We start from the raw sequence: 15,960 nt of genomic DNA on the forward strand, positions 1-15,960 counted from the left end.
GCTGTCCTCCATTTTCATTTTCATGGATGGATTGTTAGAGATCATTAACCACACTGCAATTATACAAAGCGTGTATTTAAAAAGCACGACTTACCCAAATGCAAACTCTTCACAAATGTCCCTTTAATGAATATTATTTTTTGATCCTTATTCAAAGTCAATGAAGATCATGACTTTTCACAGCATAGCAAGCTAACAACATGGACACGTAAAATAGAGAAACGTTTACGATTTTTGCGCCATTGTGCTTTTTCCAAAGGACTCAATGAACAGGCCAAGCAATCAAAGTATGCAAAATCGATCACTCTGATTGGCTGTTAGCTAGCAAATCAGTGCATGAGGTAGAATCAGATAGTACAAGCGACGGATAACGAGTGAATGAATCTGATATAAGAATCAAGTTACAAGCAGGCGAATGTAGACGTCGCGGCGGCCACCCCAAAGTCAAATGTTGTGAAATCCCGGCTGGCCACGGAAACATTTCTGCCGAGCGTCTGAGTGTGCCTACGCATGTGTTTCCATTTTTGTACTTTCTGCGTGCGCGCGCGCATGCGCGTTAATGCCCCTCAGCATCCCCCCTCCGCCCCTTCCCCCAGCATTAGCGAGCAAGATGGCGCTCGCAAGCAGGACCACGGACAGCACCAGCAGACGCCCCCCCGCCCCCCCTCCCCCTTCTTCTTCTCCCCGACATCAGCGGACCCAAATCACGCAAGCTCGCGTCTGATTGATTGACTGATCACCCCACCCCCTCCCCCCACGGGGAATGTCCTGCTCCACGGAACCTTCCTGACTCCTTTGAAGCTTTCTTCCTTCCCGGAGATGGACGCGCCAATCGGCAGCTGGCCGGGCTCGGTTCGGAAAGGTTGAAGATGAGGATGAGGATGAAGATGAAGATGAGGAAGATGCTGATGATGCTGACGTGCGCCGCGCTTTGGACCCGCGCCGCCGCCATCGGCCCAGGTGAGACAAACATTCCAGCACTGCGGTTCCGTTTCGGTGTGTGTGTGTGTGTGTGTGTGTGTGACAACGTGTATACGTGTGTGTTCACGTGAGCGTCTTCTTGCTGTCGCACGCGCACATGCAGCGCTTCATTAAGTTGATTAAAAATCCTGTTTTTGTCCTCATCAGGCGCTAATTAATGGTCCATCCTGTCTCGTGATTACGCAACAATGTGGTGCAGCCGGTTGCCATGGCAACCGCAGCGCCGGGTTCTTGCTAACAGAGCAGAAAAACAAACCATTTCTATTTTTGGCATCCTGTCAGTCACCTGATGGTGATGATGACGTCATCGTTATGTGACGTCATCATGCCGTCATGTGATCTAGAATGTGCGAATTGTGTACTCCAATGAATTTGTTAGCTCACTCAGCTAACCGAATGCTAACGTTATACATTTCAATGCTCGCGCTACATTTGAAAGCCAATTTCGTGTTTTAATGCGAGATCATCACATTTTCATGAAAATACATTGATCACATTTGAAATCCAAGTTGACATTTAACTCTAATTTCAGGTGGAATGCTAACATCACATTTGGATGCTTTTTTATTGGTCACGTCACATTTCAAAGCTAGCAAAACATTGATGCTAAAATCACTTTTGAAGTAAACAGAATGCTGTCAAATGAAAGAAAAAACTTAACATTTTAGCATAAAATTGTGACGTTACCTTTAAAATGTGACATTCATTTTCAAATGTGCTGTTAGCATTAAACTGACGTGATGTAAACAATCCAAATGTCAAATTGAGAAAAGTCGCCTGAGTTTGTTGATGCGTCTCTATTGCCGTGTGCATAATTCATATGCTAAATTATTGATTATTGTAAACACATTCATATCAGCGGGCTAAAAATAGACTTTGCTCACGTGCGCGTCCTGGCAAAAACAGCAAAGGAAGTACACGTGGTCACGTTACGACTCCTCATTTGCATACAGAAAGAAACGACACGCTGATGATGAACGCGCGTCGTTTTTCAACGAGCGTTTTTGCAAAAGAAGCCAAAAAAAGGAATTGATTTGTTTTCTTTTCATGGAAATTCCTTTTATACAATCGGAGGAACATTGTTTTGGTCTTTTGAATGATAACAAGTGCCAATAATTCAAATATCTGTGAAATCAAATGTTTTTGACCAGGAAATTGAAATTGAGTGCCGTAAGTCTTCCGCTGATTGAGCCCAAAACAATTTCGTCTTGAGGATGATGCTCGTCAAACGAGCTGCTGGGTCGCTACCCTGCAAAATCCTTCCCTTGAGCTTAGCCTAGCCTAGCCTAGCCTAGCCTAGCTTGTTTGATGCATTTGAGGTGGAGGCGGTTTGTGGCAGACGGCAAAGTTGCGCCGCTCGGCGAGGAAACACAAGCAGAAGCTCGGAGGAAGGACGGAGCAGCACGCCCGTTTCCATGGCAACTGCATCCTCCGTATCCTGCTTGGATCCGCGACGGATGCCTCAAGAACACGACGACGATCATCGCACAAGTGCATTGTGGGTCAGCGCCGGAAAAAGAACTCAAGTGCACGAAAGTGCAAGACGCACTCGCGTGTGCGACTGTTTCATAAAACACACACACAAGCGTGTAGTTTGGCATTCCTCGCAGTTTGTCCTGATTGTCGATGCGTCCGGCAGGTGTGGACGAGTGGGCGGAGCCGTCGTGGGCGTCGGCGGCGTTGGCGTGGGCGTCGGCCGCGTTGGGTCTGCTCTTGGTCCTGCTGGCCTGCTTGTGCTGCAAGAAGAATCGCGGCGCCGCATTCAAGGTCAGCGCCAACACGCGCGTGCGCGCGCACGCACGCACACACGCCAACTGATGCTAACAGGCACTAACTCGCCGTGCACGCTTAAAGGTGGTGTCGCACGCACACGTTGCTAACGATGGGACAGCTGTCAATCAACAACAAACACACACACACCTGCATGTCATTAATGTGTGTGTGTGTGTGTTTGTGTACAGGATGTGTTTGTTTGTGTGTGTGTTTTGTGTGTGTCTGCATCATTCTTCATGTGTTTGAGATTTTTGTGTGTACGTGTGTTTATTTGCGTGCGTGTGTGTGCCTCCCTATTTGTGTGTTTTTGTTTGTCTCTCATGTTTATGTCTGTGTGTACGTGTGTTTCTGTCATCTTGTGTGTCTTTCTGCCTATGTGTGTGTGTGAGTGTGTTTGTGTGAGTGTTGCAGATGTGCGTGTGTTGTGTTGTGCTGCTGCTGATGATGTCACCCTAACACTATGTGGATCCCCCGTCCTCTCCCCCATTTTTTTCTCCCTTGAGGGGAGGGGAAGGGAGGAGGGTGGTGCGACCCCCAACCTCTTAGCTCCTCCCACTTCCGTCCTGGGGTCCTTCTCAGCCTTCCTCACACGCTCTACTGTCCTCTTCGTCTTCAGACGATTCGTCGTCCTCTCAACACTCCGAAGTCGGACGACACCGATTGCGTGTGTGTGTGTGTGTGTGTGTGTGTGTGTGTTGACTTGAGGAAGGTAAGTCCTTGTCACACTCCGGAACCTTCTTCACTTGCAGGTCTGCTTGTGTTGACCCTCTTGTTGCGTGCGTGTTACCTTCTGAGCAGGTGAACTTGATGTATGTGCACGTTGTCTTCTCGACACACACACACACACACACACGCGTCCTCCTCTCATGCACGGCTGTTTCTCAAGCGCAGTGTGAAAAGTGCACGTAGAGAGAGAGAGAACATGTTGAGCGAGGGGCGAGCGAGGGGCGAGCGGGGCGTGTGAACTTTGCGTGTGCGTGTGCATGTGAAGGTCACAAAAGGAAGAACAAGAAAGATGAGAAAGAGAAAGTGAGGAGGAGAAAAAGTCAGAAAAAGTCAAGAAGAGGAGAAAGAAAAGAAGCCTCCAAGTGTGTGTGTTGGGTGTTGTCAGGTCGCATTCTTGAGGTCTTTGGGGACCCGTCCGCGTTTCCCGCAACTTCCTGCGCAGACTCCCGACTTGACTTCGAAACTGACGCGCAAAAAAACAAAACAAATCAAAATCTTCCAACCATCGTGTCAGCCATTTTTGGCAAAATGTTTTTGGTTTTTTTTGTCTTTGGGGTTCCCCTCCTTCTGTCAATGGGTGGGGGGGGGGTTCATGGTCCCAAGGCCAGGCGTGGCCAGCTGGCTGGCCAGGGAGCAGTTTTTCATTTTTGTAGACTAGAAAATAGTTTAGTTTTTTTCTCGTTACTTGCTGGCGTCTTCTCAGTGCCAAAACTGCAGACAACATTACCTGCCAAGTCCACTAGGTGGTGCTAAACACCAAACGCAAGGAATCCGCCAGAAAATTCAAAGAAGAAGAAGAAAACGGTCCAGCAAACATCTTATTGCTTCATCCCTTGGATTGATTGATCGATTGATTGCTTGGTCAACTGGTTAATTGGTTTGGTGGGTTAATCAATCGATTGGTTCAGTGGTTTAGCAGGTCAGTTGATTGTTGTTGTTTAGGCGATTGGTCGGTTTGACATTTGGTTGTGGACTCATTGATTTGATTAGTTAGTGATTGCTTGGTTGATCAGCTTGATTGGTATATTTCATTAATTGATTGCTTGGTTAATGATTTTTTTTTAAAATCAAATGGTTCGTTGGTCACTTAATTGATTGATTGATATGTCAGCCATTCGTTTGGTTGGTTGATGAATTGATTGGTAGTTTGTTTGATCTGTGGTGGGCGTGTCCCCCTGTTGGCAAAACGGCTCGTTAATGTCCACTTTCACAAGCAATCTTTGGGGAGGAGTCAGAAAATGTTTGCTCGTCGATGCTAAGTGCCGCGTCATCAAGCTACTAGCGCAAGAGAAAAGTGTGACGTGTGTTGTTGTCGTTTCAGGAGTTGCGCAACGTTCCAGATGGCGAGGCGTACCACGTGCACGCGTCCACGCCGGCCTCGCCGGCCAGCCCGGACGTTTACGTTCTGCCCCTCGGCGAGGTGGCGCTGCCTCTCGCCAGGCGGACGGCGCCACCAGGTGGGTCAAAGGACGCTGTGCGCCCCACGCAAACGCTCGCTGGTGTGGAACGCGTCGCTGCACACGCACACACAAATGGACACGCGCACACGAGCGGAGCTGCGCGCACACGCACGTTGGAATGTGTGCGTGCGTGGTATGCGGCGTGTTTCCTCCCCGCTGCAGTTGCGAGTGGGCGCGTCTCCTCACGAGACTCGTCGAGCGTGAGAGCCGTTGTGATGTTGGCGGACGCGCCCTCGTGCAGCTGCTGCGGCGCTCTCGCGGGAAAAAAACAAACTCAACAAAACGCGCACGCTGCACCTCCGCGGAAAGCACTTTTGCATCAGCGCACAATCGTGCGGCCTCGTCGTCCGACTAGTGCAACTCTTGTTATTTTACGACTGCTTCATCCCTCCCCTCATGTTGTCTTATTCGAGAGGCCAACGCACACACGAGTACGCGGACAATTCGGAACACTCGCAGGCACAAACGCATTTGTGAAGCGCCTCAGCTCCAAAAAAAAAAAAAAACACTCACACGGGATAATGGCCGCCGGTCCTAAAAGCAACGCTGGGTCCATTTGGAGGCTTGCGCTGCACATCCCGTTAACGACTTCCTGGCTAGCGGGCCGACGAGGCCGACGAGGCCGGACGGAGGCGGCGGGCGGCTTAGAGCACCCACGCAAGTATTGATTAGCAACAACAACAAGACAACCTCGAAGCACACACACACAAACACAACATCTTCACTTGGCTACATGCTTAGTAAATGATGGCGTCATTGCTGATGGTGCTAACCGGTGCTAGCTGGCGCTTGCTAGCTGGTGCCAGGCGGCGCGGGCGAGGACGTGGGCGGCTGTGAGGAATGAGCAGCGTGGGGAGGGTGACGCCATGTCCAGTATGGACAGTGGCTGGACTGTGTGTTCTTTTAGGGTGGGGAGGAGGGGCTTGCACGAGGGGGGGGTCAATTGACAAAGGTCTGTTTGTCTGCACCTCCACCCACAATGAAAGACGGATGGACGGGATGAGCTGGACTGAGTTTGTGTTCAAGGACGTCGACTGCGATGCATCACGGAGTCCGACAGTCCGGCGTCACTGGCGGCTGGGGGGGCGGACCTCGGACATTCTGGGACGTTCCACGTCGGAGGTCCTTCAGTGGACGCTTGAGAAAGCCGATGTTGTGCGATTGACAGCTCTCACGTGGACTGTTCTGTCTCCTGGCAGCGCATCACCTGAAATGGTCCGACCTGAGCCGCCAGAGTCTGCTCTACCTGAAAGAGATCGGGACCGGCTGGTTCGGGAAGGTAAGACCGCCCGCCAGGTGCGCACGTTCCGACGGTCGTGACTACGCTTGCAAAACCTACCGAAGCCCGCGAGCCTCATGAAGCAGGTCAGCATGAAGATTTGTGAGCGTCTCTGATTGGTTGATGTTGCCTGGGAAAGGGAAGTTCCTTTCAAAGCAACCCCTGCAAACTCCGGCATGAACATTTGCAATCGGAGTCACGTCGTCTCCAATGTTTGCAAGCAGATAACGTCTTCTTCTCTCCATCCTCGTTTTCCACATTCATCAACAACCGCGTTATCTTCATGACTGGGTATGTCCATCACTGTGTCCCCCCGACCCACCACCAACACCCATTCCAAACCACCTATTTGTCCGTGTGTCCTCCTGGTGCATTGGTGTCCATATGTCCATGTGGCAGGTTCTTCTGGGGGAGGTGAACGAGAACCTGAGGACCAATCAGGTGGTGGTGAAGGAGCTGAAGGCCAGCGCCAGCATCAAGGAACAGATGCACTTCCTGGAGGAAGTGCAACCCTACCGGTATACCGTCACCCTGGTTTGACTTACTTTTTGATGGTTGCCACTGACTGATGACATCACTTCCTGTGTGGCGCGTCGCTTCCTGGCCCTCAGGGTGCTGCAGCATTCGGCTCTGCTGCAGTGCTTGGCACAGTGCACCGACGTCACGCCCTTCCTGCTGGTCATGGAGTTTTGTCCGCTGGTACGGTTGTTCTTCCGCAGACTACACTGCCCCCGGTGGCCATAGGTGGTAAGACGTAATGGTGTGTTGCATTACCAGGGCGACGTGAAGGCTTACCTGAGGAGCAGCAAGCGCGTTGACGGCGTTGGTGCCCCCGAGCCGCTAATCCTGCAGAGGATGGCCTGCGACATCGCCTCAGGACTCAAACACTTGCACGCGCACAACTTTGCTCACAGGTACCACATCCATCCATCTGTCCGTCCGTCCATCTATCTGTCCTTCTGTCCATCCATCCAGTTGTTATTCTTGTCTTGGAGACGGCCACTTCCTGTAACAACATCCTGGTGCTGCCCGAGTGTTGCTGAAAAGACTCCAGCATCAGTGATTTTGTTGCAGGCGGTGGACCCCCGCCACCAGACTGCAGCGCCCTCTGCAGGTCCAATCGTGGATATCGTCACGTCCGTATTTCCAGGATGGGCCAGAGTTCATGACTTGCTTGTTGGCCGTACTTCTGCAGTGGCGGGCCGAGCGTTTGGTTCCTTGAGTGGGGGCGAACCCGTTTTTAGGACCATTGCTGTATCTCCGAGCACGCCAAGTTGAGAGTATTATTTAATATGAGTGCCACTTATGAGCCAACAACAGCCATAACAAAGACTTGCTAGGATTGGTAAGTTGTTTGATGAAACAGGCAGTGTTGCGGACCCGAAAGATCCGAACAAAACTACAGTCCGCTTAAGAAGTGAGTTGGACAAATGGTCTCAGGAAAGTCATCAAGATTGTTTATCAGTCGCGCTTAGCGTTTCTTTGACAGGATTTTGTGCTAAAAACCAAAATCGAGTGAGTGATGAATTCTGTCTGGCTCTTGACATGTTTGCAATTTGTGACATGCGACATCTCTAAGTATGTTGTCACATGGATCGACAGCGACCTGGCTTTAAGGAACTGCCTGCTGACGGCCGACGTCACCGTGAAGATTGGCGACTACGGCTTATCCCACACCAAGTACAAGGTAGAACCTGCACCGTTGAAAAGCGGCCACCCAAAGAGGCTTCATATTCCATCCGCTTTCCCGTCAGGACGACTACATGGTCACACCTGAGCAGACGTACGTGCCGCTTCGATGGATCGCTCCTGAGCTGGTGGACGACGTGCACGGAAAGCTGCTGGTGGCCAAGCAGACCCAGCAGAGTAACATCTGGTAAGCACCGCTGTCCTGTCACGGGTTTGGGACCATGAAGAAACACGAGTCCCCCCTGTGGTGTCAGGTCTCTGGGTGTGACCATCTGGGAGTTGCTGGAGCTGGGAACGCAACCTTACAGTCATTACTCTGACCAGCAAGTTCTGTGCTACGCTGTGAGGGAGCAGCAGCTGCGACTGGCCAAGCCCACACTCCAAGTTCCTCTGGCTGAACGCTGGTGAGCACACGAACACTCCACGCACGCTGCAGATATCTTTTCCACTGTCATCATTTGCGGGTGACTTTCAGGTTCGAGGTGATGCAGTTCTGCTGGCTCCCACCTGATCAGAGGCCCAATGCTGAGGAGGTTCACTTGCTCTTGACCTATCTGTGCGCTAAGGGGGCCAGTGAAGCCGAGGAGGACTTTGAGAGACGCTGGAAGTCCATGCGGCCCAGTGTCGGACACAACGTCCATCGCGGTCCCCCGCTGACGGCCCACCAGCAGCCCTCGTCCACCCTGTCATCGTTCCCTCTCCTCCAGCAGTTCTCACCTGCCGATGGCTACCACTCAGAGTCCGGGGATGACATTCTGACTATCACCGAGACCAGCCACGGCCTAAACTTTGAGTACAGGTGGGAGCAGGCCAGGGCGCAAGAGTCCTTCAGAGGCCCGGAGTCCTCAAGTGCCCTCAGTCAAGTCAATCATCATGAAGCTTTTTATCCCCCGGCGGGCATTGTGGGAGGCTGCCCCTTGGAGAGACAGAACCTCAGAGCTTCTCCCACTTACTACCAGCCAAAACATCTGCATGCGCCAGGTGTACTTCCCGTCTTCAGTGCCCACAGTCCGTCAGTCAACAGCGAATTTTACATCCGCATCGAAGAACCGGTGGACTTTAGCATTGAGCCCGACTACACCATGTGCTCCTACAGCCCGGACTACCAGAGCAGTGGGAGCTTCCTCACTGGGAGCGCCGACTCGGGGGACTGCATGGTCTGTCCGTCACAGGCTACGAACTGTGACACCTACTGGTCAGCAGATATCCGCAACGTGGACGTCTACGACTCCAATGACTCCAGTCCTGCCATCTCCCTGACAATGGAGCCCCTCTTAGGGCAGGTGTGTGATAACAGCCCTCTAGCACCCTGGGAGTCAAGTCACTACGTGTCCTACAAAGACCGCGATGGAGGTTACTATTACGAGCACTCCCCACCTGTGGACTTTGACCACTATCTAATGGGAGATGAGCTGGCCACCGAGCATCTTCAAGAAAGTTGGGGGTCCAGGAGCCTTCGCCAGGCGTTGGGCGAGCTGGAGAACCCAGCGGGAATACCCCCCTCCCTCAACAGTTCATCTGAACAGGTCTACGGAGACTCATACTTGGACTTGGACACAGGCCATTCGTCCATCATCAGCAAAACTGTGACCGGCGGCTACTACGACATGATGGGCTCCCTGAGGAAGACCATGCCGGGTCACGGCAGACACGGCTCGGTCAGCATCAACATGGACGCGGAGAGGGCACTCTTCATGGAGAGCGATTCGGGGGAGGAGGAAGACATATTCATGGAGAAGCACACGTGCAACACTTGGCCTTCCAAACATCGCCATAGAAGCGTCGGCCACCAAAGACGAGCCAGTCAGACTTGCAGACAGGAAAGCTATGTGGACTTTCACTACACCATGCCGAGCACAGACATCGAAGACTCGTGGCCGGAGGAGCTCGGCCTGCAATACCACAGCCTGCCGAAGAGTGCCAGCTACCTGGAACCCCGCCAGGCTAAAGACAACAGCGGCCGTCTGAGTCGACACCCCCCCATGGTGTCGCCAGACCGCTGCGACGCGATGGTGTACTTGTGCCACCAGAGCGACGGCCACGTGGCACCGCCGCGGGAGTGCTGCCACTCACACTTTGTCGACCCGCTCACAGGCTTGCTGGTGAGCAACGGCTGCAGCTACAACCACAACAAAGTCATGGACGTCCCGAGCAGTGACGAGATGATCAACCTCTCACCAGCACCAGGAGGTCCAGTTGTATCCAAACCTGCCTCAGTAAAGCCTCAGCCATATATGGATCTTAGAGCAGAAGAAGCCATAAAGCAAGACATCATCACAGAACATCCTCTCATGACCAAGCCCGACATGGAAGACGTGAGCCAAAGTCCTCCGGCGCCGGTAGACAACAAACACGTGACGATGGTCCCGTCGGATCCGCTGTCAGAGACAAGTCAAGCAGGAGATAGCGGCTTGGACCGCGGGGGTTCCAGCGTCAGCCTCGCGGACATCCTTGACAACTGCAGCGACAACGAAGATGATGACATCACTGACATCACTTCAGGGATCTTTGCGGAGGAGTCCGGTGAGCGGAGCGCTTCCCCTGCGTTCAAGTCACTTCAGAAGCAGGTAGGAACGCCAGATTCCATCGAGTCCATGGATCTACACTCCGTTTCCGGGTCTTGTGAGGGCTCCAGCCCCGCCTCGCGCCCTTCCTGTTCCCCCAAAGCCATGGACAGTGGCTACGACACAGAAAATTATGAAAGTCCCGAGTTTGTCCCAAAAGAACCTCACGAAGCCAAAGACCAAGACGTGCCTCAGCCAGCCGTCCACGCGAGCCTGAAGGAGGACTTTGGTGTCGGCGCCCTGAAGGACGAAGCATCTTGTGACGACCTGTCCTTGGACTCCTGCGAACACACCTTCTCACCACTGAGTCAAGAGACACCGTACAGGGACTCTGCCTACTTCTCCGACTACGAGAACGAACGGCAGATGAGGAGCGAGCAGGAGCATCAAACAGACGACGGTTTTAAAACTGAAGATGAGGAAGCACTGACAGACACTGCGATGACTTCAGGAAGAGAACGCGGAGAAGATGGTTTGCCAGAACCAAGTGGAACAAACCAAACGCAGGACTGTGACCATGATGACTTGCTGGACGCTTCAACGGCCGAAGGGGGCCCGGATGAGTGGCCCTCCCAGGAGGAGAGCTCGTCTCTTGAAGACTGGGCGGCTGAGGTGGTGGGAGCCATGGAGGAGGCTCTCGATGCCCTGAATGAAGAACGCAAGTCCACCGGCCTGTTAGAGGAGGAAGAAGCCAAGGTTAAGGACAAAGCGCAGGTGTTGCACATCCTGCCCAAAGACGAGGTGGCCTTGCAGCACGCCGCCAATTCCAGAAGGTCCTCTTCGTCCTCTCCGCCGCCTCAGCCGACGCCCGCACACGATTGTCCTCTGGATGGGGACGACGCGGACAGGGAGGACGGCGACTCGGACGACAGCGACGAGTCGGACGAGGACCCGCGGACCTTCGGCGTCCAGGAGGAGGAGAGCGAGGACGAGTGCCACCCGGTGCCCATCGTGGTGAGCGACGACAGCCACGCCCACAGCCTGCGAGGCCTCCTCAAGACGCCCGCCGCGCTCAAGCTGCACGAGGAGCTGGAACGCAGGAAGAGGAACGTGTCCTTCTTTGATGACGTCACCATTTATCTCTTTGATCAGGTGAGCAGTCGTTAGCGGCAGAGGTGGGCGACTCGGACCGGACTCCGGTTTTAGGACTTTAAAACTCACTTTAGTCAGGATTCCATCCAATTCTTTTGAATTTTTCATGCAAATTTACTGAAAATGCGCAAAAACGGACATGCGACTTCTGCGCGTTTCTGTTCTTCTTTTGCGAATATTGAGAGGGGACTCCGCCGCTGTAGGTGGCGCTATACACCATAGAGATGTGATCCAGCAGTCATTTAAGAGAAGAAGAAGGCCAGGTCGTACGAGATTGCTTTTGTCATTCTTGACCGCAGCGTTTCTTTGCTGTTTTCCATCTAAAATAGGATGAATATTCGCTTCTTGAATTAATTCCAAAAAGACTTCAGTTTGGTCCCCCCGAACGTACCTTACTTTATCGTCCGTCAGCGTTTATTCGCAAAACCTGTTTCCATCGCCAAAATTAGCATTTTCCTTTTTCGATACACTTCAAAATCCATCTAAGCGTAAAATTTTGTTTGTGAATTTTGGGCCCTTTTTCAAATTTCTCCCGTTTCCATTCAGTTTTATTAGCGCATTATTTCCAAATTTGAATAAAAATGTGTGGATGGAAACCCAACGTTGACTTTTGACTGCGTGACCGTCAACGCCGTTTGTTTGTTATTGAAAGAAAGTTACGTATGTCGGTCAGTGCACAAAACCGACAGTGTTCAGAGGCCACTTCAGGGTTTGGGGTTCGAATGTTGACGCGGACCTTCCTGTGTGGCGTTTGTGTTCTCAAGACACTCCAGCTTCCTCCCACGTTCCACAAACATGAACGTTAGCTTCATTAACGACCGCAAATTGTCCATAGGTGTGAATGTGAGTCATTGTCTGTTGCCGTGTGACGAGCCGCTGACCCGTCCAGGGTGTTCCCTGCCCGCCCTTCACCCAAAGTCAGCAGGGATCGGTTCCAGCTCGCCCACCATGTTCATGTGGATCGGCATGTAAATATGCTTAACTCAAGTAATGACTTGCTTTTTTCCCCCACAATAACTTGAGACGTGCTTGAAACTTAAAGGTGACGCCTTAAGACTTAATGATGACCCGTGTGACGAAGTCCCGCCCGATGAGTTTGTAATCCAGCCAAAACATCAGGAAAGTCTGGAGCTTCTAACGTGAAAACTTTGCGTACCAGGAGAGTCCCACCAAGGAGCTGACGGCACACGGATTCCCTTTGGCCGCCGAGGGTTCGGGCAGCAAATCTCCCGAGAGGGTCAACGCGTCTGACGACTCCTCGGACGGGAACGTCTCGGAAGAGAGTGAGTGTGCCGTTCCCAAGCGTGGGCTTTCCCGGAACCCGTACTCAGCCGGCGTCCTTGTGCCAGGCGCGGGCTACGAGTGGGAGGACGACTTCCCTCTGCTCCCGCTGCCAACATCTTCCACCGCCTCCGACTCGCCGTCCCGCGCCGCCGCCGTGGCCGAACCCCGGGAGACCAAGTCTGCCGCTCGCTTCTCCCGCTTCACCGTGTCGCCCTCCAGCGTGTCCCGCTTCTCCATCACGCACATCTCCGACTCGGATGTGGACTCTGCCGGAGGTGAGGATGGACAAATCTGAATTCCAAGTTGCCAACATAACACCATGAGCTAAATTAGCATGGATGTTACGTCATTCGAAAGCAGTGGTGTCAAAGTGCGGTCGTCGAGGGCGCGAGTCCTGCATCTTTTTGAGGTTTCCCACATTCAACACAGCTGATTGATATTTAAGCTCATCGGCAAACTCTGCAGGAGCCTGATAATGATCCTGATCGTTGAATCAGGTGTGTTGCATTCACACCGTACAACAACACCAGGGTTGGGGAACCCGGGTCCAGAAAGTAAAAACCCTGAAACCGTTTGTCTTTAGTCACAGGTGTTTCTACTCAAATCGCAGGTAAACGAGCTCATCTCCACCTGCGGCTAAAAGCAAACTCTGGCAGGGTTCTTACTTTCCGGGCCAGGATTTGTCATCTCTGGTCTTGGTGCTGTGTGGGGAAAACAAACATTAAAATGGCCAAAGAAGCTCCTGGGTTGCTCCTCTTCTTCCTGCTCTGAATTGAACTGCATGTCTTCCAGTCCGGCTCAGTGCTGCCAGGCATGTTGTGGCACAAGGTGGTACTACACTGAGCACATCGCCTCAACAACAAAACTCGCGACTGTGTTTGTTTGCTTGGCAGGAAGCAGCGAGGACGGAGACAAGGAGTGAAGGACGGACATTCACAAACAAATCGGGAACGTCCACTAAATGGAGAACGAGACGGTCGCTTTCCAAGCGTTGCATTGGGACTTTTCCAACTAAAGACGACAAGGTGACCTTTGCGAGACTCGTACGAGGAAATGGAACGAAACCAAGGCGGGCGTTTCAAGATTCATGTAACACGTGCATGTTTGAAAACGGGGACGACAAAAGACGCACAAGTTTGTCTGACGGGACAAAAGCTTCAAGGTCGCTGCTTTGAAATTGGACTTGATATTTAAGATGATTTATTTTGACAATCTCCTGTTTTGCTTCAAGAGTTCAAATGGAACCACGTGAGACGTATTTGATCAATATTTATGATTAATGGTGGCATAAGCAAGACTTCTCAGCGAAGTGAAAACTTTATTGACAATTTGTCACCTGCTAGTTTAACTGCTGCACAATAACATGAACGACATCACCATAATATTAATAATGATGACAATAATAATAATAATAGTATTGAGTACTGTAGTCCAATTCAGGGGTGGGCAACGTCAGGCTCAGGGGCCGCTTCCGTTCTTTCATGAATCGGGCCCAGCGAGCATTGATGTATTATTTGTGTTTATATTTATTCGTCCTTGATTTTTGCAGGTAATTGAGTTGCGATTGTCGTTTACAAAACCCATTTGGCAAATATCAACATCCAGCAATAGCAAGACCACGATTTCTAAAGATTTCTTTTGTATTCAATCATCTAATTAAATGTATTTGTTGTAAATAACAAAAACATACATATTTAGCATTTTTTAATGTGTGTGGTTAAATAAGTAGGTTGAATAATTACATCAATCAGATCAAATTACGAGAATGAATTATTTGATTAGTTAAATAAACCTTTACATATTTAACATGTATTTATTTTTTATTACTCTCATTCAGTCATTGGTTAATAATTGTAATTAATGAAGTCAAAATATGTGAACTAAATATCTTCACCAATACGTTTAGGAATTTGCATTTACAGTGTTTTATTTAATGATTGGTTAAATAATGAATTAGTAATCAGACAGGGGGGGAATAAATGAGAGTAAATTATTATATATATATATATATATATATAAATATGTAAAAAGAAAAAAATAAGACATTTACAAACAGCATTTCAGGTTCAGATGACTTGTGTAACTTTGCGTTCCAAGCTGGCAACATTCTAATGTTTGCCTTCCTGTTGTTTGTTAGCGCGCTGCTAACCACGCGTTGCCTTGGCAACAGGAAGTCGAAAGCTTGTCTATGTTTCGCTGATGTTTCAAAGCTCATCATTTGCTTTTCCGGACACGATCCTTCAAGACGTTGTTGATGCCGCGGAGATGAAAACAGCGGCGAGGTGCGCACGCAACATCTCGGAAGACGGACTTGGACCTGCAGGACGCCAAGAAGGAACTTGATCACGTTGCGCTTGCGTTGTTTGTCTTTAGGCAATTGCTCCCAAACATTCACACAGGTGTACCTTTGATTAAAAAAAATAAAAAACTAATAAAAGTCCCTTTTACACATCTGAACAAATTCACATTTCACTTCTTGAACTGCAGCCTCGTGGTCATGTGACTTAGCTAGCAGGCTAACTTGCGTGCCAATCAAGCTAGCCCGCTTTGTTAGTACAGTTAACTTGAGGGGAAACAAGAAATATACTTTTCATTTGAAATGGTCCCAATCTTTGGCATTTGAGACTTTGAGCAGGAAATCAATTGTCTCCCAATTTCGGTCGTCCTCCATGAAAGCAGACGGATTATCTTTGTGGGGGGTTTGTTGGAAAACAATGAACATTTTTGACAACTTTCTGAAAGGATGTGCCAACTGATCCAGGACTCATCATCAGTTGGAAATGAGCTGAGCGTGTCCCGTCTCGCTTTTGGATATTACGTATGGAAACATAACTTTTGATTTTCACTGCCATTTTTTATTTCATTGGTATTCATCCACCGTTTACTTTTCAGGGAAATCCTTTAACCGTTTAAGTAATAGCGCTAGAAAGTTTTTAAAGGATTCATCTCGGTCTTATTTTGGAACATTACAACAACAAAAGGTCTTTCAAACAGGGGTGTGTAGACTTTTTATACACAGAAGCTTCCTTTCATCTCCTTTGTTAATGTTTGGACAATGTGGTGGTCGAGAGTTTCCACGTCCGCCGAGACCGAGTCCGGCTGGAGTTTGCAT

The 15,960-nt window shown here is 50.5% G+C and overlaps 1 protein-coding gene across 3 annotated transcripts; it reads left to right on the forward strand.

The window, feature by feature from the left end:
* Window positions 1–670: 670 nt before the first annotated feature.
* On the forward strand, window positions 671–14,865 carry aatkb (apoptosis-associated tyrosine kinase b). 3 transcript variants are annotated; one of them, XM_077550519.1, is made up of 14 exons: window positions 671–960; window positions 2,621–2,748; window positions 4,802–4,937; window positions 6,140–6,219; window positions 6,619–6,737; window positions 6,831–6,918; window positions 6,997–7,133; window positions 7,822–7,906; window positions 7,974–8,095; window positions 8,163–8,312; window positions 8,384–11,564; window positions 12,724–12,847; window positions 12,914–13,123; window positions 13,742–14,865. In XM_077550519.1, exons 1-14 carry the CDS (start codon window positions 870–872, stop codon window positions 13,768–13,770), a joined length of 4,680 nt encoding a protein of 1,559 aa, XP_077406645.1. In that variant the 5' UTR covers window positions 671–869; the 3' UTR covers window positions 13,771–14,865. The 3 variants fall into 3 exon arrangements, with proteins under 3 accessions (XP_077406645.1, XP_077406644.1, XP_077406646.1); XM_077550518.1 differs by lacking the exon at window positions 13,742–14,865 and adding an exon at window positions 13,459–13,735; XM_077550520.1 differs by lacking the exons at window positions 671–960; window positions 2,621–2,748; window positions 4,802–4,937; window positions 6,140–6,219; window positions 13,742–14,865 and adding exons at window positions 6,232–6,510; window positions 13,459–13,735.
* Window positions 14,866–15,960: the final 1,095 nt, after the last annotated feature.

This window comes from Vanacampus margaritifer, chromosome 18 (assembly GCF_051991255.1).
Source record: "Vanacampus margaritifer isolate UIUO_Vmar chromosome 18, RoL_Vmar_1.0, whole genome shotgun sequence".
NCBI lineage: Eukaryota > Metazoa > Chordata > Actinopteri > Syngnathiformes > Syngnathidae > Vanacampus > Vanacampus margaritifer.